Source organism: Chiloscyllium plagiosum, unplaced genomic scaffold (genome assembly GCF_037043375.1).
Source record: "Chiloscyllium plagiosum isolate Xiang-an unplaced genomic scaffold, Cpla_swu_hap1 HiC_scaffold_19, whole genome shotgun sequence".
NCBI classification, from domain to species: domain Eukaryota; kingdom Metazoa; phylum Chordata; class Chondrichthyes; order Orectolobiformes; family Hemiscylliidae; genus Chiloscyllium; species Chiloscyllium plagiosum.
This window is the reverse complement of record NW_028270157.1, coordinates 12,838,740-12,863,936: the sequence shown is the minus strand read 5'-3', so window position 1 is coordinate 12,863,936 and position 25,197 is coordinate 12,838,740. Positions and strand designations below refer to the sequence as shown.

Genomic DNA, 25,197 nt, shown 5'->3' with positions numbered 1-25,197 from the left:
AACAGTGGCCGAACCAATGTCCTGTACAGGTGCAACATGACCTTCCAACTCCTGTACTCCGTATTCTGACCAATAAAGGAAAGCATACCAAACGCCTTCCTTACTATCCTATCTACCTGAGACTCTACTTTCCAGGAGCTATGAACCTGCACTCCAAGGTCTCTTTATTCAGCAACACTCCTTAGGACCTTATCATTAAGTGTATTAGTCCTAGTAAGATTTGCTTTCCCAAAATGCAGCACCTCACATTTATCTAAACTAAACTCCATCTGCCACTTCTCAGTCCATTGGCCCATCTGATTTGTAATTTGAGATAACATTCTTTGCTATCCGCTACACTTCCAATTTTGGTGTCACCTGCAAACTTTATAACTGTTTCTCTTATGCTCACATCCAAATCATTTATATAAATGATGAAAGTAATGGACCCAGCACCAATCCTTGTGGCACTCCACTGGTCACAGGCCTCCAGTCTGAAATACAACCCTCCACCACCACCCTCTGTCTTCTACTTTGGGCTAGTTCTGTATCTAAATGGCACGTTCCCCCTATATTCCATGAGATCTAACCTTGCTAACCAGTCTCCCATGGGGAACCTTGTCAAACGCCTTACTGAAGCCAATATAGATCACGTCGACCACTCTGCCCTCATCAATCCTCTTTGTTACTTCTTCAAAAAACTCAATCAAGTTTTTGAGATATGATTTCCCACGCACAAAGCCACGTTGACTATCTCTAATCAGTCCTTGCCTTTCCAAATCCTTTAGTACTTTGTCCTTTTATACATCAGGCTTTTATTTCCGATTTCCAGCATCCACAATATTTTGAGGGGAGGCAGTGGCACAGTGATAATATCACTGGACTAGTAATCCAGAAATCCATGCTAAAGTTCTGGGGACATGGGTTCAAATCCTGTCTACCATGGTAGATGGTGATATTTGAATTCAAGAAAATCTAATGCCAACCTCATAGCCAGTGTCCGTTGTTGTAAAAGCCCACTTGGTTCACCAATGTCGTTTAGGGAAGGAAAACCGGGCATCTTTAGCTGGTCTGGCCTATATGTGGCTCCAAGCCAACATCAGTGTGGTTGGCTCTTAATTGCCTTCTGGGCTTAGAGAAATGCACTCATTCTTTAATGAATATATATTTTTAAAAATTGCTTTTGAATTGATTTTTGTTTCTTGTGCTTTTCTCAAATGCTAAGATGCATTTTTCAGTAGATTTAAAGACACTTGATTTATGCACATTCTTGATGAAACACTTGCTGTTTCAGTCACTATTTGTTAAATTCCTGGAACTGTTCTAATGTGCATATAATTCTGAAAATGAAGAGAACACATTTAATTTGCTTTTCTTCTGTGACCCTGTTAAGTGTTTTCATAACCCAACCTCGCTAAACCTAAGTCAAAAGATAATTACAGAAGTAAAGGTTGTCAGGACCACCATGGTTCATTTTTTTAAGGACTTCAGATTCCACTCATTGTTTCATTCCTCAAATGATCCCGGTTGTTTTTTTCCACAAATCAATTTTGTTCAGTCCATTCTACATGTGATTGCTCATTTTAAATCAAGAAGATCTTCTATTAATAGAAATGCCTGTATCAGCATGACCAATATTCCAATTACATTGCTGAATGAGTGTTAAAGACCTGAGAGGACACTGAATGACAACTATAATTCTCTACATCTTAATTCTTTTCATCACTAATTTATTTTGTTTTCTTTTTCCTTCACTTTCCCTGTTGTTTTGGGTCTTTGTACGATTTGAAAGTTGATCTTGTTGCTTCTTCACTTTATCATACAATGGTTGACTTTTTTCTGACTCTGAATCCTTGGCTCATTGCCAACACACAGCAGCAACCTATACACATGATATGCAGGGTTAATGGTCAAAAGAATGTCGATTGCACCCTGAATTTCTATTACATACACTATGAGCTTGGATGTAAAATCAGAAAAATGAACCTGCAAGTGTTGGCTTTCATTATTGTGGTTATCTTTGGTCCCCTGTGTATTTTACTATCATCTGGACTTGGTTTCAGTCAGCATTGGTGTATGTTCTCGATTTTAATTTCATACTTCTTCTTAATTCTGGTTTCTATTTATGTTGACTGGGACTTTCCTTTAACCCATGAGAAGGAAAAGTCAGAACTGTATTTGTTAAACAGCCTTCACCAGCACAACATATCCCAGAGCAGTCACAAGCCAATTAAATGCTTCAAAGTGTATTCACTATTGCAGAAAAGTTGGCAGCTCCTTTGTTCCTTGCAAGCTCCCAAAAACTGCAATGTGCTAATGACCAAACAATCCATTACTGTGACCTTGACGAAGCGATAAACATTTGCCGGGAACTAGGGGTAAATAATTGCTGGTTCTTAAGAGTCATAGAGTCATACAGCATAGAAACAGACTCTTTAGTCCAACTCGTCCTCGCTGACCAGACATCCTAATCTGATCAAGTCCCATTTGCCAGTATTCGTGCCTTTCCCTCTGTTCATATACCTATCCAGATACTTTTAAAATATTGGTAATTGTACCCATCTCCGTCACTTCCTCTGGCAGCTAATTCTATACAATGACACCAGCTGCTTGAAAAGTTGCCCCTCAGGTCCCTTTTTAAATGTTTTTACTCTCACCTTAAACCTGTGCCTTCTAGTTTTGGACTCTCCAACACTCAGAAAAAGATTTTGGCTCTTCACCCTGTCATGTGGAACCTTGTCGAATGCTGTGTTTAAGTCCATATAGACAACATCTACCACTCTATCTTCATCAGTCTTCCTCATCACCTCTTCAAACAACTCAGTCAAATTATTGAGACACAATTTCCTACTCACAATAATTTCCCAATGCACAAAACCATGTTGACTATCCCTAATCAGTCATAGAGTCATACAGCATGGAAATGGACTCTTTGGTCCAATTAGTCAATGCCGCCCATGCTCCCAAAATAAACAATACCCATTTGCCTGTGTTTGGCCCATATCTCTCCAAATCTTTCCTGTTCATGCACTTATCTAAATGTCTTTTTAATGGAACTGTACCTGCATCACCACTTCCATCTGCAGTTCATTCCACACATGAACCACTCTCTGTGTAAAGGAAGTTGCCCCACATGCACTTTTTAGTCCTTGCCTTTCCAAATGCATGTAAATTCAATCCCTCAGAATCCCATCTAACAACTTACCCACCACTGACATAAGGCTTACCGGTCTATGGTTTCTTGGCTATTCCTTTCAGTCTTTCTTAAATAATGGCACCACATCAGCCAACCTCCAGTCTTCTGGCACATCACCCATGGTTGTCGATAATATAAATATTTCAGCAAATGGCCCAGCAATCACTTTTGTAGCTTCCCACAAAGTTCTGGGAAACAGCTGATCAGTGATTTATCTTCCTTCAGCATTTGAAAACTTCCAACACCACCTCTTCTGTATGATGAACTCTTTTCAAGACATCATTTTTTAATTTCACCAAATCCCCAAGCTTCCATGACCTCTTCCACAGTAAATACTGATGCAAAATATTTGTTTAGTGTCTCACCCATCTGTTGTGGTTCCATACACGGATGGCCACGATGATCTTTAAGGGACTCTATTTTTTCCCTCGTTATTCTTTTGCCTTTAATGTACTGAGAGACATACCAAATAGAAAAGGAGCAATACTTGACCTTCTGTTGGAAAATAAGGCAGGGCAAGTGACTGAGGTGTCAGGGGAGCACTTTGGGGAAAATGATCATAATTCTATTAGGTTTAGCATAGCTATGGAAAATGATAGATCAAGAAGGTAATGGATTCTCCTTAACTCTATTTGCCAAAGCTATTTTATATCCCCATTTGCCATTCTAATTTTCTCTTAAGTATACTCCTTCTATCATTATACTCTTCGAGGGATTCACTCAATTCCAGCTGTCTATACCTGACATATGACTCCTTCATTTTCTTGACCAGAGCCTCAATTGCTCTGGTCTTCCAGCATTCCCTAAACCTACCAGCCTTGCCCTTTATACTAACAGGAACATATTGTCTCTGAACTCTCGTTATCTCATTTTTAAAGGACTCCTACTTTGCAATCTTGCCTTTACCTGTGAATAGCCTGCCCCAATCAACTTTTGAAAGTTCCTGTCTAATACCACCAAAATTGACCTTACTCTCATTTAAAACATTAACTTCTTGATCTATCCTTTTCCATAACTATATCAAAACTTGCCTCAAAATGCTTCCCTAACACCTCAGAGACTTATCCTACCTTATTTTCCAACAGAAGGTCCTTTTCTAGTTGAATCCATTTCTTGAATTAAAAACCTTTCTTGTACACACTTAACAAATTCTGCCCCATCCAAGCCCTTAACACTATGACCATCTTTCTTCAAATTACTGCCTTGGTATCCTCCCAAGAGAGTAACCAGTCTTTATTGATGGCTTGTGAAATGAGAACACCTTGTAACGATTACTTAATAACTAGCATAAAACATGAGATTGTGGATAGTGAATAAAAGGCACACATGAAGTTGCATAGCTTGAGATTAGAGCATGCTTGAGTTAAATGAGAGAGTAGAGGTCAGTGTGGTTTTCTTGCCACAAGTGACCCAAGGGAGTATTGGGTATAAATCTGTTCTTTCCCATTGACTTGTGGTTAAGCAAATACATTACAACAAATCATGTGCATCAAGTTCGGAGTAAGCAGAAGGCTGTGCAAATGACCTGAAAACCAGCGATCCAGAACTTGAGCAAAAATAATACTGCCGTGTGTATTGTGTTAACTAATGGAGAAGGGCATTGCTCGCAACCTAGAAATCAGTGATCCCTGAATTCATATGGTTCTTTAATTCTGAGATCATAAGACACTGCTGGACGCCACCAAAGATGGATATTTGCAGAGACCTGGCAGTGAACCTCCAGCCACATCCTCTTATGAAGCCTGAGAGACCAGGATGTTTGCAGTATCAAAATAGAAGTGCTGAAATTATTCTGCCCTTCTGATGCACTTGGTGAGACTGAGAAGAAACAAGGTCTTCTTGGGGATGAAAAATGCTGTAGGGATGGAATGTGGAGGTGAGGTTTTTAGAAACCAATCCTGCACCAGTGCTGCCCCAAGGGATAGGCATCGGGAAGCTGTTGTGATCATTACAATGTTAGCCCGCTGGACTGCATAAAATATGAGTTCTCTGATTGGGGCTGTTAATCTGGTCCAATCAGGGAGCAGTGGCTGAAAGATAAGAACAGGAGTGTCAGACATCCTGTTCATTCTGAGAGTTGGCTCCGAGGTAGTTGGTTCAGTGTCAAGGACTCATCACATCTAAATAAAGGATAAATTGGTGAGGGAAAACTGGCCTCTCTGGAGTTATTTCAGAATCTTTGTCTATGTAAACCCTCCTTGCAGCTAGAGAGCATGGTCAATGGGCTGATTTGACTAGCTGTAAAGACTTCTCACTGGGGAGGAATTCATGTGCTCAGGAGCAGTGTCAGGGTTCTACAAAGAGTGCTCCTTGAACTGTGTGCAGGACCACGTGGAGGCTTGATGGACCTGGTCGAATGTACAAAGAATAATACTGCACAGGAAAAGGCCCTTCAGCCCTCCAAGCCTGTGCCACCACATTTTGTCCTTCCATACTAAAACTGTCTTCACTCACATGTATTTGTACAGATGCTTCTAGAATGTTGCTTTTGTGTCTGTTTCCACCCCACTTCTGTCAGTGCATTCCAGGCACTCACCACCCTTGGTAATATCTCTTTAAAACTCTTTGCCCCCACCCCCAATGCTATAATACACCCCCCACTATCCCCGGCACTTGAAACTTGTGTCCCCTAGTAATTGAGGAGAAAGTGAGGTCTGCAGATGCTGGAGATCAGAGCTGAAAATGTGTTGCTGGAAAAGCGCAGCAGGTCAGGCAGCATCCAGGGAACAGGAGAATCGACGTTTTGGGCATAAGCCCTTCTTCAGGAATGAGGAAAGTTTGTCCAGCAGGCTAAGATAAAAGGTAGGGAGGAGGGACTTGGGGGAGGGGCGTCGGAAATGCGATAGGTGGAAGGTCAAGGTGAGGGTGATAGGTCAGACTGGGGTGGGGGCGGAGAGGTCAGGAAGAAGATTGCAGGTTAGGAAGGCAGTGCTGAGTTCGATGGATTTGACTGAGACAAGGTGGGGGGAGGGGAAATGAGAAAACTGGTGAAATCCGAGTTCATCCCTTGTGGTTGGAGGGTTCCTAGGCGGAAGATGAGGTGCTCTTCCTCCAACCGTCGTGTTGTTGTGGTCTGGCGATGGAGGAGTCCAAAGACCTGCATATCCTTGGTGGAGTGGGAGGGGGAGTTGAAGTGTTGAGCCACAGGGTGGTTGGGTTGGTTGGTCCCGGTATCCCAGAGGTGTTCTCTGAAACGCTCCGCAAGTAGGCAGCCTGTCTCCCCAATATAGAGGAGGCCACATCAGAGAGGATGCAATAGATTGATGTGTGTGGAGGTGCAGGTGAATCTGTGGCGGATATGGAAGTTTCCTTTGGGGCCATGGAGGGAGGTGAGGGGTTGAGGTGTGGGCGCAAGTCTTGCACCTCCTGCGGTTGCAGGGGAAGGTGCCGGGAGTGGAGGTTGGGTTGGTGGGGGGTGTGGATCTGATGAGGGAGTCACTGAGGGAGTGATCTTTACGGAATGCTGATAGGGGAGGGGAGGGAAATATATCCTTGGTGGTGGGGTCCGTTTGGAGGTGGCGGAAATGACGGCGGTTGATGCGCTGTACATGGAGATTGGTGGGGTGGTAGGTGAGGACCAGTGGGGTTCTGTCCTGGTGGCGGTTGGAGGGGCGGGGCTCAAGGGCAGAGGAGCGGGAAGTGGAAGAGATGCGGTGGAGGGCATCGTCAACCACGTCGGGGGGGATATTGCGGTCCTTGAAGAAGGAGGCCATCTGGGTTGTACGTTTTTGGAACTGGTCCTCCTGGGAGCAGATGTGGCGGAGACAAAGGAATTGGGAGAATGGGATGGCGTTTTACAGGGGGCAGGGTGGGAGGAGGTGTAGTCCAGGTAGCTGTGGGAGTCGGTCGATTTGTAGTAGATGTCCGTGTTGATTCGGTCGCCTGAGATAGAAATAGAAAGGTCGAGGAAGGGGAGGGAGGAATCTGAGACTGTCCAGGTGAATTTGAGGTCGGGGTGGAAGGTATTGGTGAAGTGGATGAACTGTTCAACCTCCTCGTGGGAGCACGAGGCGGCGCCGATACAGTCATCGATGTAGCGGAGGAAAAAGTGGGGGTTGGGGCCAGTGTAGTTGCGGAAGATGGACTGTTCCACATAACCGACCGACCCCCACAGCTCCCTGGACTACACCTCCTCCCACCCTGCCCCCTGTAAAAATGCCATCCCATTCTCCCAATTCCTTCGTCTCCGCCGCACCTGCTCCCAGGAGGACCAGTTCCAAAAACGTACAACCCAGATGGCCTCCTTCTTCAAGGACCGCGATTTCCCCCCCGACGTGGTCGACGATGCCCTCCACCGCCATCTCTTCCACTTCCCGCTCCTCTGCCCTTGAGCCCCGCCACTCCAACCGCCACCAGGACAGAACCCCACTGGTCCTCACCTACCACCCCACCAATCTCCATGTACAGCGCATCATCCGCAGTCATTTCTGCCACCTCCAAACGGACCCCACCACCAAGGATATATTTCCCTCCCCTCCCCTATCAGCATTCCGTAAAGACCACTCCCTCCGTGACTCCCTTGTCAGATCCACCCCCCCCCCCCCCCACCAACCCAACCTCCACTCCCGGCACCTTCCCCTGCAACCGCAGGAGGTGCAAGACTTGCGCCCACACCTCCCCCCTCACCTCCCTCCAAGGCCTCAAAGGAAACTTCCATATCCGCCACAGATTCACCTGCACCTCCACACACATCATCTATTGCATCCTCTGCACCCGATGTGGCCTCCTCTATATTGGGGAGACAGGCCGTCTACTTGCGGAGCGTTTCAGAGAACACCTCTGGGACACCCGGACCAACCAACCCAACCACCCTGTGGGTCAACATTTCAACTCCCCCTCCCACTCCACCAAGGATATGCAGGTCTTTGGACTCCTCCATCGCCAGACCACAACAACACCAAGGTTGGAGGAAGAGCGCCTCATCTTCCGCCTAGGAACCCTCCAACCACAAGGGATGAACTCGGATTTCACCAGTTTCCTCATTTCCCCTCCCCCACCTTGTCTCAGTCAAATCCATCAAACTCAGCACCGCCTTCCTAACCTGCAATCTTCTTCCTGACCTCTTTCCACCTATCGCATTTCCGACGCCACTCCCCCAAGTCCCTCCTCCCTACCTTTTATCTTAGCCTGCTGGACAAACTTTCCTCATTCCTGAAGAAGGGCTTATGCCCGAAACGTCGATTCTCCTGTTCCCTGGATGCTGCCTGACCTTTCTCCCCTAGTAATTGACCCCTCCAGGCTGGGAAAAAGCCTCATGCTTTCCATTCTATCCATGCCATTCACAATCTTATTAACTTATATCAGGCTGCCACTCAACCTCCTGTGTTCCAATGAAAACAAACCCAGTCTATCCAACCTACCTGCATAGCTAGTATCTCCCATACCAGGCAACATGCTGATAAAACTTTTCTGTACCCTCTCCAAAGCACCCATTTCCTTATGGTAGTGTGTTGACCAGACTATTCAATATTCCAAATGTGGCCTAACTGAAGTTCTGTAAAGCTGCAGCATAACTTGCCTATCCTTATACACAACACCCCTTCCAATGAAGGTAAGCATGCCATAGGACTTTCTTTTACTACGTTATCTCCCTGTAACGTAGATCTGATTACTGAGTCAGGGAGGGTTTGGAAAGCTTCAGGAAGTCAGAGGAGCAGAGAAGTGACTGAGGTTTTTGGAACAGGTAATTGGAAAAGAAGGAGGCAGCGCTTTCTTCAGTCAGTTGAGCTTTCAACAACCTGACAATTTTGGACCCCACTCTGTATAAGGGGGTGAACTTGGGGACGGGTGGGAAAGAGATTGGCTAACCAACCTCCCTGTATTACATGTGTTTCCCCTGCCCCCAAATCCAAAACACATTCATGGGGGCACATAATTTCCAGCCCTGATCACTTAGGTTTTGTGTAGCTGAGAAGGTACACTTAGCTACAGCACTAAGCTTCAATTAATCTCAATCTTGCTAGGAATTAAAATGGATTTTGCACTATTGAATGGGTGGTATTCATTAATAAGGTAGGATGAGAGTGACAGAATTTGGAATCGATAAAGTGTGGCACTGGAAAAAGCACCAGGGTAGGCCTCCCCCCATCTTCATCTAAGGCCCCAAAGATCATTCCACATCCGGCAGAGATTCACTTGCACATCTTCCAATCTCATTTACTGCATCCATTGCTCTCTATGTGGCCTCCTGTATATTGGAGACACCGAGCACAAACTCACAGAATAGTTCAGGTAACATCTCTGGTCCATACACACCAACCAACCCCATCTTCCTGTAGCCATCCATTTCAACTCCTCCTCCCACTCCCCCATGGCATGTCTATTCTGGGCCTCCTTCACCACCTAAACAATGCCACCCGCCCACTGGAGGAGAATCATCTCATCTTCTGCCTCAGGAGCCCACAACCACATGGCCTCAATATTGAATACACCAGTTCTAAATCTCCCTTCCCCTACCCCATTCTCAGATCCAACCCTCTGTCTTGGCTCCTCCCCCTTGATCTGACCTACCTGTCCATCTTCCTTCCCACCTATCCGATCCACACTTCCCAATGACTTATCACTATCACCGCCTTAGGTTTTGTGTAGCTGAGAAGGTACACTTAGCTACAGCACTAAGCTTCAATTAATCTCAATCTTGCTAGGAATTAAAATGGATTTTGCACCACCTATCACCATCCCACCTGCCTTTCCCCAAGCCCCACCACCCCATTTATTTCTCAGCCCCATTCCCCAGTCCTATTGAAGGGTCCAGCCTGAAATGTCGACTCTCTTGCTCTTCAGAAGCTGCTTGACCTGCTGTGCTTTTTTCAGCGCCCTCTGACTCCTCCAGCATCTGCAGTCCTCACTATCTCCTAGTGACAGAACTTGACCAAGTGTGTTCCAGCAAAATTGATTTCAATGGGAATTGGGTGAAAAATACTCCTCTAGTTGGATTCCTGCCTACCACTGATTGGTTGAGTGGCCTGATTTGGTGTTGAATTTAGTCAGTTCAAATTGGTTGCTGCCTTACCTGCACGTTGACCATAGTGTCAGACCCTTGAATTCTGCAGCTGTAATACTTGGTTTAAAAATAACATACATTCTTGAGGGCTTACTGCGTCACATAACCCTGTTAAAGTGGACCTGCTTCTCAAAATATCTGGTAAGAAAGATAAAGTGACTGACACTTTCATATCATTGCAAAGCTCCAACCTGTCCATGAGTGTCCTTCAGGGGTACACCTGAAGCGTCGACTTCTGCACCACCTGATGCTGCCTGGCTTGCTGTGTTCTTCCAGCCTCCTGCCTGTCTAGTTTGGATTCCAGCATCTGCAGTTTTTTTGTCTCTTTAGGGGAGGAAGTCTGTTCTATTTCCAAGTCTATAAGTAACTTGTGTATCTCCACCAACATGCTTGATACCTAACTCTTATCAAAGGTTGACGAGAAAGCCTTGCAGCTGTAGCCAGAGGCCACCAGAGTTTCAAGAAGAGAAAACACTTTTTACGAGGGTATGGTAACAAATGCTGGCCTTGTCCAGTACATGTCCAAAGAAAGAATATTTCTTTAAAGATTTATGTCAAAACATTGTAAAACATGCTTTGTCCACAAAGCATCGTGTACAAGCAGCTTATTAGAACTGCAGTAATACAATATCCAACTACTATTGGATGGAACAAGAGTCAGAGAAGGTTTATGTGATGTTTACATAAACATTTAGTGTGACATGGCTGTTTCTGAGTGGTGAATGCAAAACAAATTATAATTCACTTTGCATTATTTAACATTTGCCACATTGATAAATTTATCACATTCTAACAATAAATTCTTCTAGTTATTTCAAGTGTCTAAACAAACTATAACTTTAACCTTGATTTTCAGGTTTACTTGCTCTGTCATAGTAATCAATTGGTTTTGTTATACCCAATTTCCATTGTTCTTATCCTGATTAATTTAATCTCTTCACAAAAACGTTTGTGTCCATCTTCCTATTTCCTTGAAGAAGAGCTGGTTCAGTCAAGTCCACCACAGTGAGAGATTTAGCAAAATGTTGCCTTCACATGAATCGGGTAGAAAAGATTTATCAGCTCATTGTGAAACTTGAAAAGGTTTCGAAAAGATTTACAAGGGTGTTGCCAGGGTGGGAGGATTTGAGCTATAAGGAGAGGCTGAATTGGTTGGGGCTGTTTTCCCTGGAGCATCAGAGGCTGAGGAGTGACCTTATAGATATTTATAAAAATCATGAGGGGCATGGATAGGATAAACAGACAAGATCTTTTCCCTGGGGTGAGGGAGACCAGAACTAGAGGACATAGTTTTATGGTGAGAGGGAAGAGATATAAAAGGGCCCTAAGAGGCAACATTTTCATGCAGAGGGTGGTGCATGTATGGAATGAGCTGTCGGAGGATGTGGTGGAGGCTGGTATAATTACAGCATTTAAAAGGCGTTTGGATGGGTTTATTAATAGGAAGGTTTTAGAGGGATATGGTTCAAGTGCTGACAAATGGATCTATGTTAGGTTAGGATATCTGGTCAGTGTGGACGAGTTGGACCAAAGGGTCTGTTTCCATGCTGTACATCTCTATGTTGGTTTAGACAATAGATTTGGATCGGCTCAGGTTTGGAGGGCCAAAGGGCCTGTTCCTAGGCTGTAACTTTTCTTTGTTCTTTGGTGTCAGATATTCATTCCATTGATATGAAAAGGATGGATTCCTTACAAAACATAGGAGAGGCCTGTAACCATGCTCCCCCAATCCAGTCTGACCTGCTGTTTGGTTTGATCATGATCGATCTGTATCTTAACCCCTGTATGTAAATTTGCTTGATGAGCTGGAAAGTTCATTTTCAGATGTTTCGTCACCATACTAGGTAACATTATTAGTGAGCCTCCGGTGAAGCACTGGTGATAATGACTTCTTCTCTATTTATTTGTTTAGGTTTCCTTGGGTTGGTGATATCATTTTCTGTGGTGATGTCATGTCCTATTCTTTTTCTTAGAGGGTCGTAAATGGGGTCCAAGTCAATGTGTTTGTTGATGGAGTTCCGGTTGGAATGCCGTCCTTCTAGGAATTCTTGTGCGTGTCTCTGTTTGACTTGTCCTAGGATGGATGTGTTCTCCCAGTCGAAGTGGTGTCCTCCTTCATCTGTATGTAAGGATACTAGTGAGAGTGGGTCATGTCTTTTTATGACTAGTTGATGTTCATGTATCCTGGTGGCTAGTTTTCTGCCTGTTTGTCTAGTATAGTGTTTGTTACAGTTCTTGCAAGGTATTTTGTAAATGACATTAGTTTTGCTTGTTATCTGTATAAGGTCTTTCAAGTTCATTTGTTGCTGTTTTAGTGTGTTGGCAGAAAACAATCTTCTGAGGGTGGAATTGAACTCTGGTCACTGGCACGATGTAGCAGCAGTGCTATCCACTGTGCCAATGTGCCGCCCAAAACTTTACTGGGTGATAGAATGAATTAGGTATAGCTTTAGGGTATGCTGTAGCAATTAACAGGAATGGGATGGCCCAGTGGTTTTGTGCACTGGCGTATCTCTTAGCCTCTTTCAGCAAGATCATTACAAGATCTCTGCTTTCCTTCAATTCCAATCTGTTATGCATCTTCAACTTCATTTGGCTGAATGAATGGCTACAAATTGTGAGACAATTAGTCTCGAAGTTATGAAATTCCCTCTCTATATCCCTCTCTCACCTTTTAAGATGATCCTTTAAACCTACCTCTTTGATCAAGCCTTTGATCAAGCCTTTGATCATCTGTCTTAAGTGGGTCAATGTCAGAATTTATTTTATCTTCATGCAGTGTCTTGGAATATTTATTCTGTTAAAGCTATTATATTACATGTTGTTGTGAATATGAAGGGAACTTATGCTATTGAAGTAATCTATAATTTGCATAGGACCAAATTCTTCAACAATCACTCACACATTCCACTCACATTATTGTGTAGCTCAAGAAGTGAATAAGTACACAAAGGGAAAAAGATGACAGGGGCTATGGGGAAAAATCAGGGGAATGGGTTAAAAAAAAAACCAAAGCGATAGCATGGTCATGATGGGTCAAATGGACTTCTTTTTTGTTAGTTTTACCTTAAAATGAGAATTTTGACCATGTGACCATTCCAGAAATTGAAATGCTTGCCAAGCAGCACAGACTGTTATTTGAAACACTGAAATTGAGTATCTCGACTTTTTTTTTAAATATAGGAATCAGAGGAGATTACATTTAACTACTGGGCACTGTTTGATGGACATGCGGGAGCTGGTGCTGCAGTGGTAGCCTCCAAGCTCCTCCACCACAAGATAGCAGAGCATCTTCAAGAGGTGGCTGGAATCCTGAGAAACTCAGCAGTGCTTCCCCCAACCTGCCTCAATGATGAGCCCGAAGTGGTGAGCACTACAAGGACGTTAACCAGAGCTGCCTCGCTGCGAGGCTCGATGGGGACTCCAGGGTCACCAAGCAGCCCTCCGACACGGTTCTTCATTGAGAAGAAAATTCCACATGAGAGTTTGGTTATTGGAGCAATAGAGAATGCTTTTAAAGAAATGGTAAGTGTTTTTGAGGCAATCATTTGAAATAGGCTTCAATGACTTGACAAAAGAGAAACTCATTGGTGCCTGTTGGCTGTTACAAAACTTATGGTGAATTTTAACATTCTTTGTGCCTTTCTTTTGGGTTTAATTTATTTTCCTCCTTAATCAAAAATATATCCTGTCACCTGCACCTGAAAAATAAAAGGATTTGCAATTTGTTTGTCACACCTTCAGGATGTCTCACATAGCTAATGAAAGTACCTTTTTGAATGTGGTTGCTGTCATAATGCAGGCAATCAATTTGTGTACATCTAAGTCCCAGAAAACAGCTATATAATAAATGGCCAGAGAACTATTAATTATATTAGGAACCAGAAAAGGGACTTCATTGCTGGGTATTTACTGTAAACCCCAAATAGTAAGAGGGGAATAGAGGAAATATTTTGCAGTAATTGGCAAAGACATATAAAGACAATGATTTTAGTTAATGAACAGTGAGGATGAGTTTCTTAAATTGTCTAAAGGATAATTTTTTAATTAGTTTGTTTCAAACCCAATGAGGAAGGCATATGTAGTTCAGAGATAAAAATAAAAAAGTTGGAGTTTGTTTCAGTGGGAAACATGTTGGTAATGGAGATCACAAAATAATAAGGTTTAAAGTAGAACATAGAACATAGAACAGTACAACACAGAACAGGCCCTTCAGCCCACGATGTTGTGCTGACCACTGATCCTCATGTATGCACCCTCAAATTTCTGTGACCATATACATGTCCAGGAGTCTCTTAAATGTCCCCAATGACCCTGCTTCCACAACTGCTGCTGGCAACGCATTCCATGCTCTCACAACTCTACAGTAGTTCTAGAAAGAGACAAAAATGAATAAATTCAAACGATGAGTTCTAATTAAGAAAGTCAGACAAAACTGTTTCCACTGCCATGTAAACTGATAATCAAAGGTCAATATTTAAAATAATACACTGAAGAAATAAGTAAGGAATGAAGAACATTTTGCACAAACATCTGGATTTTTCTGAAGGGCTGGTGGAAGCAGATTCCAAAGAGAATTTTAAAAAGACAATTAGACGTGAAGTTGAAAATGACAAATATGCAGGCTGATCAGGACCAAGCTGGGTTGTAAAAATAAATTGGGCATCAGAGATGAGTCCAGTATAGCAACAGGCTGTTTGGCCCACCAAGCCTACGCAGACATGTGACGCCTATCTAAACTAAGTACCTTTTGCCTCTGTGCAGTCCGTATCCCTCTATTTCTTGACTATTCATATATGTGTCAAGAAGATTCTTGAATGTTGCTGTTGTATCTGCTTTCTTCCTTTTACCTTAAAATTATGTCCCCTAGTAGTTGACATTTCTACCCTGGGAACTCTCCTACTATGCATTCTATTCATACCTTTCATAATTTTGTAAAATATTTCCTCAATTCCCTTCTTACTATTTGGAGTTTGCAGTAAATACCCAGCAATAAAGCAGTCCCTTTTCTTGTTCCTAATCCAATCAGTAGTTATCTGGCCATTTATCATATAGCTGTTTTGTAGGACTTAGATGTATAAATTGATTGCCTACATTATGACAGCAGTCACATTCAAAAAGATACTTCCATTAACTATATGGAAGTTAACTATATAACATCCTGAAAATATGACAAACAAGTTGCAAATCCTTTTATTTTCAAGTGGAGGTCACATAAATTCTTTTGATTAAGGAGGAAAATAAATTAAACTCAAAAGAAAGACACAAAGAATGTTAAAATTCACCACAAGTTTTGTAAACAGGTCTGACCTTCAAGATAAAACAAACAGAGTTTGTCCAATCTCTCCTCATAGTTAATACCCTCCAAACCAGGCAATATCCTGATAAGGCATGTTTGTATCCTCTCCAAAGCTTCTGCATCCTCTGGTAATGTGGCGACCAGAACTGTACACAGTATTCCAAATGTGGCCGAACCTTAAATGTCTATACAGCTTTCAAAGAGCTAACACTGACGCAAGTGGTCCCCTACACTGACACAAGATTCTATTACTTACAATCAACGTTTTATGATTTTGGTTGAGACATTAATATTGGTCTCCATTCATATTTGAAAAAGGAGGGTGGAGTATTTTATGCCCATGTGAAATGCATTTTTAATATCTCATCTGAAATACAGCAACTCTAACACTACAACACTTCCTCAGTACTCCATTGAGCTGTTAGCCTGGCTAAAGGAAGGGATGAGCATTTAAAAGAAAATCAATCAATATTAAGTAGCATTAAAGAGAATTATTAGGAATTTGTGCTCCAAATGCTTAACTCTTCTGATTTTACTCTCTATGTGTAGTCACTCTTGCTACAGTAACTGTAGCTATGTTTAGTTATTTGTTGCAAACATTAAACTACACTTACAAAACAATAGCAGTGGAACTGGGCACTAATTTTCAGTGGTATTGTATCATATAAGGTAATGGTATCAAAGGGGTTAATGTTCATGTTACATTATCTCCACCCATTCTACTGATGTTATTCATAATCTGTTGGTGGAGACTAAAAGTTCTATATTAACTCTCAGAGGAAGTGGGTGTACTTGTTCAAGCTCCTCGTAATTATGTGTGACCAAATGTAGTTGTACTTTATTGCCTTAATGCAATAGACTTTGTTATCTTAGAGCAGTGCCCCTTTGTACAAACAAACCAGAAAATGTTAGAGAAACTCAGCAGGTCAGGCAGCATCTGTGGAGAGAGAAAGAGTTAACATTTCAAGTCCGATATAACTCCTCTTCAGAAATGAAAGCAGCTAGAAAAAGATGATTTTTGTATGTTGGCAAAGGGGGAAATAGGGTGGGAAGGGGTGTGCACAGTACAATAGATGGTGAAGCTGCCCATAACACAAGGCAAAGGAAGTGCTGATGGGAGTGAAGGAGAGGTATAGATATAGAATGGGTATTAATAGTAGGTGTTAATTGAAGAATAATAGGTCAGCTCTTCTGAGAGCAAAGCTATGCAAACAAGATACTGGGATGGGGGAGAGGCATGTAATGAGAATGGAGGTCAGAGGTCTTGCTCTGAAGTTGTTAAACTCAATGTTGCGTCCTGAAGGCTGTAAAGTGTCTAAGCAAAAAATGAAGTACAATATCTCCAGTTTACTTCAAGTTTTGCTGGAGAAATCTGGTTAGCATCTACACTGGCATCTCCTCTATCAATAATGACTAGATCAGCCCAAGACAAAGAAGGATTGGTGACAGCAAACAACCTCAAAATACTTTTATCCAGTGTCACTTATTTGTAGAGGTGGCCAGTATCACAAAACGCTAGGCATGGTCATCTGGAAATATACTACAGAACTGCCTCCAGTTTCCCATTCATTTGGAACTGCAATATTTCTCTAAGTTTTCACTTTCCCCATCTTCTGGCCTTTGCTGATATGTACCACCTCTGAAGGCCACCTAGAAAATTGATGGATCATTCAAAAGAATACAAAAATGTTAGAATATTTAGCACTTCTTCCTGACCTGTTTACAGAGGATTCTCGATTATCCGAACATTGGATTATCTGAAGGAGATCTCGAGGTCCCGCTTAGAAACATTACATCAAAGAGGTGTTTCCAAACTGATCGCGTCTTTTGCTTACAATGATTAAGAGTGAACTTAGCTACTGAAATGCTGCCGAGATCAGTCCTGGACATTGATGGGAGCCCAGGCACCGTCTCCAAATGACTGACCTCTCGCCCTGTCTCTCTCTGTCTCCACACACTTTCCCTCAAGTGTACCCTAACCCCCCCTTCCCCAGAGAATCTCTCTGACATTGTCCTGTACGGGGCAAGGATGGTACGTGACAAAAAGTTGCAGCAAAAAGTTGTGAGAGCACGCGTGCGCGCTCACTATTGGAGACTCATCCCCAAAGGCAGCAGTAGCCTTACTGTTGGTGTCCAGTCTGGCTGCCCCAGAGAGGGGTGGGGGTGGATGGGGATGGAGTTGGGGGGCGGACAGGGGAGGCGGTGCAGATGGTGCATGGAGGTGCGGGTGGTCGGGGCGGGTTGAACGGGATTGGGGGCGGACAGGGAGTGGGGGTGCAGGGGGACGGGGTTTGCTGCTGTCTAGTCTCCCTGTGTCAATCCCATTGAACTGATTGGGTGGGGGAGATTGGTGGTGGTTGGGGATGGGGGGTATTGCGGGAGGCTTTGGCAATGCTGCAGGTCCCTTACACACAAGTGTGTCTCTGCCCAGAAACAAACCCTGAGACAGAGAGAGTGAGCAAGGCAAGTAAAGTGAGGAAAAACGAAACTTCCGAAAACTCTGAGCCCCAGAGGAGAGGCATTGAATCGATTAACCAAATAATTAATTATCCGAACGAAATGGTGCCCGCCCATCTCGTTCGGATAATCGAGGTTCCTCTGTATGTCATTGCAACATGTTTGGATTGTACTTCATATTTCCAGAGACTGCAGTGCTTTTCTTTTCATTAAAAATATAACCTGGGTTTAAAGCCAGATCATCAGAAAGTTGAATACAATTTAATTTTGTTCCAACTTGAGTTGACATTTCTCAAAGGATCTATTTTCAGCAGACCCTTTCTAAACCCATCCTGTTGCTCCAAGCATTGCTTCACCGTGACCTCAAAGCTTGCTGGCATCCCTTGTGACTTTGCAGGTAATAAATTACTCATTATCAATAGGAGCTCAAAAAGATGCATCTGGCATTCTACTCCAATGCTATTATGTGGCGAGATGCGGAGAATTGGTTTCTACCTGAGGCAGTCCTTTATATTCATAGAATTAACATAGCATAAAATCTTTCCCATCTTAAGAATTCAAATTATACGCATTTTAAATTGCCCAGTTGATTTGTGCATTGACCTGCATAGCCTCCAGTGTCCTTGGATGTGCTGAATTTATTTCTCAATGTACTCAAAGTGAGTGTCTTCCTGTGCCTTTTGCATCTCCAAAATTGAGAACCTTATGATCCAACACAAGGAGTATGCCATTCAACTGCTCCAGCCACCTCTATTATTCAATAAAATTATGACTAATCTGAGTGTGGCTTCAACTCCTCTTTTTGTGTCTGCCTGCCAATAACCCCTGACTCCCTCATCAATCAAAAATCTGCCTTAACTCAGTCTTGAATATTGTTGCTGATTCAGCCTACACTGCTCTTTGGAAACAAGAATTCCACAAACTAACTTCTCTGAGAGAAGAAATTTCTACTCATATTAATCATTATCTCCTGCCACTGAAAGTGTGACAGAGCAGGTATCCTGCTCACCCAACCAATCTTCAATGAGCGCATCCTAAATTTCAGTTGTCAAGTTTAAATATTGTCACAACACAGAAGCAGATGACCTTTCAACAATTGCCCAATCACAGTGGGAACTCCAGCATAATCGTGGGCTAAAATGAGGGGATGAAAATGAGGAGAGGAAATAGTTCTGCTATAATTAAAGGTGGGCTTCTAAATGTCCTTGCCCATCTCGTACCAGATTCTTCAGTCATGAAGGGACTCAGAGGATGATGAGTTCATTTGCACCTTGAGCATACTTAATTAACAGTAGTAACAATATGGAGTAATGTCAAAGCTGAGAATAAAAGGAAATTGAGAATAGGAAGGTCTGAGAGAGATCAAGTTATTATTGTGACTGAATTTAAGTATCGGGGTGTTTGTGGAATTGTATAATGAAAAGTGGGAAATGTGTCAATATAGCAATTAGCAACCTATGGACATAAATATGCAATGCTTTGGAATCCTCTCCAAAGCAAAACAGGGCTTAATGACCTTATTGTGTGTCATTGTATTGTCATTTTGCTCCTGACTGAAGCTTGGTTTGTGAGTGGTGATACCTCACCCCTCCATATCTGGCCATACCTTCCTCCACCTACTAAAATAGTGCTGTCTGCTATAATTCTTACCAAATCTTACTGTACTTTTCTGAATGGGAACTGAATATACAAGTTTTTCCCATCCAATACATAGTCTCTTCATTTGCAAGTCTTCAACTATGCATCTTGCAACAGCATATGGAAAATGGATCCTCACAGTCCCAGATTAAACCTTTAGAGACACTTTTGAAGTTTTTTAATTCATTCACAGGATATGAGTATCACTGACTACACCAGCATTTAGTGTCCACTCCTAATCACCCAGAGACAGTTAAGAGTCAACCACTTTGCTTTAGGTCTGGAGTCACTTGTGGGCTAGTTCAGGTAAAGAAAGCACTTTCCTTCCCTAAGGAACGTTAATGAACCAAAGAGGTTTTTCCAACAATTGCCAACAGTTTTATGGTTACCATTAGAATCTTAGTTGCACATTTTTATTGAATTCACATTCCACATTTGCCTTGGTAGACTCTGAACCTTCTTGGATTTCGAATTAACAGTTTAGCAATAATACAACTAGACCATTGCCTCCCACAACAAGTTTGGTCCTATACATGCAGAGTGCTGACCCACTTGCATGTGGACAAAGGTTGGCCTTCATGGAGTAAACTCCAGACTATGGACGTATCATTCCATTGCTGTTAGGATACCTCAGGAACATTGAAGGTAAAGGGTAAACCTTGACAAAGAATCTGAAGTGGAGTCCAAAGGATGCAGACTAATTGGTCATCTTGTCTTATCATTTGTCTCGATAAGTAATCTTTGCAGCAAGTCTAGTAACAAAACCAGTGCCAAATGTCTTGCTTTAATTCCTTTGCAGTCATCCAGGGAGATTGAGACGGACATTCTGATGTTTGGACAGTTCATATCCCCATAAATTTAGCCTGGGCTTGCACCCTGGGGAGTTCAGAGATGTGCAGGTTAGGTGGATTGGCCAAGCTATATTACCCCATAGAGTCCACGATTGTGTAGGCTCAGTGGATAGTAAATGAGGGGTGATAGGAATAGGGTGGGTATGGGTGGGATGCTCTTTGCAGGATGGGTACAGACTCAATAGGCCAAATGGCCTCTATTTGCACTGAAGAGATTCTATGACATTCCAGTTTCACTACAGAGCATAGCACAGCATGGAGACAGCAGTTCTGAGAGAGGTTCAACTCCATTGCCATGGTGAATAGGTTGCCATACTGTTTCTGGTTGGTTGGGGAGGCATGGTGTCCAGCCAGTCAGCTGTTGTGCACTTCAAGTTAAGCAGCTTCCAGCTAGGGACTGCTGGAAAACAGCAGAATCAAAAAGCTTATCTTGACCAATGAGGGAAAACAGAGGCCAATAGATTATCCTTTTTCTTAGCACATTGTCTTTCCTGCAACATATCGAAAACCTCCATAGCCATTTGGATACTAGAGTCTACCATGTCAGAGCTGATCCACTCCAGGCAATGGTTAACAAAGAGCCAACTGAAGCTACATCAACCATGATTTTACGAGTAAGAAGACTACCAATGCTGGGGGAAAAAGAAAATTAGTCCTTGATCACTCACATCAAGTCTTGGATGAGATTAAGCATTTTAGTGGTGAGATAGTGGAAAAGTGGTAACATCACTGGGCTAGTATTCCAGAGGTGGAAATGTGTTGCTGGAAAAGCGCAGCAGGTCAGGCAGCATCCAGCATCTGCAGACCTCACTTTCTCCTCATAGTATTCCAGAGGTCCAAGCATAGCTCTGAGAGCATAGATTCAAATCCCAGCATGGCAACTAATTTTCTTTTTAAATTTGAATATGAAATTTGTGTCACTCATAATGATAATCATCAATCAATTATTTCCTTTAGGAAAGGGAATCTGCCATCCTTCCCTGGTCCAGTCCAAGTGACTCAAATCTCTCAAATGTGGTTGACTCTTAACAGCCATCTGAAATCACCCAGCAAGCCACTCAACTTCAAGCAATTAGGGACAGGAAACAAATACAGTCATAGAATCTCTACAGTGTGGAAGAAGGCCATTCAGCCCACCAAGTCCACACTGACCTTTTGAAGAGTATCACATCCAGTTCCAACCCGTTATCCTATCCCTATAGCTCTGTATTTTCCAAGGCTAATCTACCTAGCTTGCACATCCCTGGACACCATGTGCAATTTAGCATGGCCAATCCATGTAACTTGCACACTTTTGGACTGTGGGAGGAAGCCCACGTAGACATGAGGAGAATGTGCAAACTCTACACAGACAGTTGCCTGAGGCTGGAATCAAACCTGGATCCCTGGTGTTATGTAGCAACAGTGCTAATTACTGAGCCACCGTGCCACCCAAGCCACATGTCCTCAGTGGAGCCCACATCCTAAACAAGAACAAACACAGTTTCATCACTAACACTGATCTCTCCATATTGATAGTACTACAATATCATAGCCAGAAAGGAACTGAAAAATTATCTCAATACCTTGCTTGCCTCTTTACCTTCATGCAACTTTAAGAATAATTTTGCTGGATTAGATTTAAGATGTGCTGTCTGTTCTATATCTCTTATTTCAAGCTTGTTTTGTTTCCCTACTCTCTCTTTCTCTGTTTCCTCTCTGTTTTGAAGTTGTTCCTGAAGTCTGAGTGGAATTGTATCCAAATTATAACCTATAATAATATGGTGGAGATCTTCATGTAGCTCAAAAGGAGGTACTGGTGAATATTTTCTACTTTGACAGGAATTCCAGCTTATGTGGGCAGTGCTGACTGGGCCAGTATTTATTCCTAGTTGGCCTCAAGAAGGTGGCAGTAGTGAGCTACCTTCTTGAGCAGCTGCAATCCATGTGCTGTAGGTAGACCAACAATACTGTTAGGGAGAGAATTATAGGATTTTGATCCAGCAACCTTGAAGGAGGTTTATATATTTCCAACTCAGGATGTTGAGTGGCTTAGTGGGAACTTGCTGGTGGTGGTGTTCCCATGTATGTGCTGCTGCTGCCCTTCTAGATGGAAGTGTTCACACATTTGGAAGGTGCTATCTAAGGGACCTGAGTGAATTTCTGCAGTTCATCTTGTAGATGGTACACACTGCTGCTACTAAGCGTTAGTGGTAGGGGGAATGGATGTTTTTGGATGGGGTGCCAATCCACCAGGCTGCTTTATCCTGATAGCTATTCTGGGAGAGATTCGATGGACCTATGGAGATTAAGACAGACACTAAGTTTTAAAATTTTCAATTCCCTCTATACTTTCATTCTTCCAGTTGTCTGTAACCTCTAACCCTGCAACTAATGCTTCCTCTAATCCACATGGTTTGAAAAACTGCATGCAGGCTGTGAAAACATGGGCACTTACAAAGTAAGCGTGACAACATAGAAAATGGGGAGGCAATGGCCTAGTGACATTGTTGCCAGACTAATTATCTAGTGAGGACTGCAGATGCTGGAGATCAGAGCTGAAAAAGGGCAACATTCCTGAAGAAGGGCTCATGCCCGAAAGGTCGATTCTCCTGCTCCTTGGATGCCGCTTAACCTGCTGCGCTTTTCCAGCAACACATTTTCAGCTAATTATCTAGTGACTCCAGTTAGAGGGTATTTCTGATCCTACTCCACTATTGACATAAGCTCACCATTTTGACCCACATCTTTGATTTTGTCTCCATAAATGGCTCGGTATTATATTCTGTCTGATAGTGCTGCTGTCAAGTTGCTTTGGAACGTTTCATTGACTAAAGTCACAACATTATTTGTACACAATAATTAAATATTAATAATGTAAAAAAAACAGGAAAGCACAATGATTATGAAGATTAGAAGGGTAGCATGAAAGAAGCTTGGGAACGAACAGTAAGTTGTGATTTTTTTAAAAAATGAAATGAAAGGAACTAAAACCAGAAAATGCTGGAGATATTCAGCAGGCCTATCACTATCAGTGAAAAGAGAAGCAGTGTTAACATTTCGAATCTAGTGTGGTGGTTCTTCAAAAGCAAAGCCTTCTCTAAATAGTAAAGTTCTTAGCCGAAGGAACAGAGATCCAGAACAGCTGCTGAAATGTGAATCTTTAAAGGTGGGAATGCAAATAGAGAAGCACATTTTAAGTAGAAAGTCAAACATTGGTCTTGGATTTTATGCAAAATGAATTTACATTGAATGAGGACAAAATATTGTTTGGACCATGCAAGGAGAATTGTATGCATGTATGTAGCACAAAACGCACAGCTACAATTCATATCACAATAGACAGTTATGATCGTGAAGATTGGCTTGGCATAAGAGGATATTGTTCTGGTAAAACAAAGTAGCAGACCAAGGTGGACTTGAGTGATGTTTTTCATGATCATAAAAGTTTCTGGAAGAAGACCAAGTGCAGGAATAGTTTGATTAGTTGATTTGGGGCCTGGTGTCACATCCTCCAGAATAAACTTGAGGAACTTGTACCATTCACTGGAAATTGGGAGAACATTTAGGAAGTGGAATACTGGGCTGCAATTGTCTGTTGAGGCAGAAACATTAATAAAAGATTAATAGTTCAAAGGAAATTGGATAATTATTTTCAAAAGAATATGAAATGAGGCAGTGGAAGAGAGGAGGAGAACTGAGATTAATAAAGTTCATGTTGAAGAACTAGCATTGAAATGGGCCTGATGGACAAATGGTCTCCTCCTACAGTATTATTTCATGTGAAATTGCATTTGCATCTCATTTTGTTTGTTGTGGACACAGAATGATCATGCCCTCCAAAAAAATGATTGCTCTGAAAACCAATTTCTTGTCTGTGAAGTACTTTTGAGAGGTTTCAGAGAGATGTGTGATATGGTGTCAACTAAAGTCTTTCTCTTTTTGCATGGCCAAGTGGCAGAGGTATTAATCAGATAAAATGTTCCCATTCTTCAAAGGCATTGAGTGTTAGAAAGTGGCATTGGTACACGACACTGTCACCTGAACATTGAGATTCTGCTAATGCAGTTCATTGAGTTCTAGCGGTTCTCGACAGAAAAAAATTTTTGAAACACAGAACCGTTGAAGGAGATCACAAATAATTTGCAATGAAGTTAATGAACTGTCTAAAAATTATATGCACTGCTAAGGACTGCTGCAATCAAATCAATGATCTTACATGTTTTGTGTGATTGCAGTTAGTAAACTGCAATTTGACACTTTTGCCCTCAACACCAAGAGCAGATTCAGGTCTGTAATTTGAACCGATTTCCTTAACTTTCTATTGTATAATTTAACATTTGTGTGTTAGTTCCATAATTTGGCAGTACTGAATCTATGGCTGTGGGGTTTCAGTTCATTCAGTGAGAGATGGTAAACACTGCACATGTTTGATGTCAAATTTTTGTAGCCCCTTTATCAATGGATAAGGAGGACTGAAAGTAGGTAAATGGAGCTATTGTACAGATCAGCCATGATCTAATTTAAACATGAGAAATAGGAATAGACCATTTGGCCCACAAGTCTGCTGTGCTATGCAAATTGACTATGGCCTGGATTGCCTTCTAGCCCACTCTCCATATCCCTGATTTTTTTCTAAAAGATCAAAAGTGTTATTGATCTCAGTCTTTAAGATACTCAGTGATTGAACATCCACTACACTCTATGTGGAGAAAAATCTCCTCATCCCAGATCAAAGTAGTTGACCTTTTACTTGGAGACTGTATTCATGTTCTAGATTTCCCAGAAAGGGGGA

General features: G+C 42.4%; 2 protein-coding genes across 4 annotated transcripts in view; one reads left to right on the top strand and one right to left on the bottom strand.

Moving 5' to 3' along the window:
- LOC148146717 (uncharacterized) overlaps window positions 1-25,197 on the bottom strand; it is a 195,949-nt gene that overhangs the window by 31,998 nt on the left and 138,754 nt on the right. The window lies entirely within an intron of this gene.
- ppm1h (protein phosphatase, Mg2+/Mn2+ dependent, 1H) overlaps window positions 1-25,197 on the top strand; it is a 157,797-nt gene that overhangs the window by 100,350 nt on the left and 32,250 nt on the right. The window contains exon 3 of the mRNA XM_087997023.1: window positions 13,362-13,703. Coding sequence (XP_087853149.1) covers window positions 13,362-13,703 — 342 coding nt within the window. The remainder of the gene's footprint in view (window positions 1-13,361; window positions 13,704-25,197) is intronic.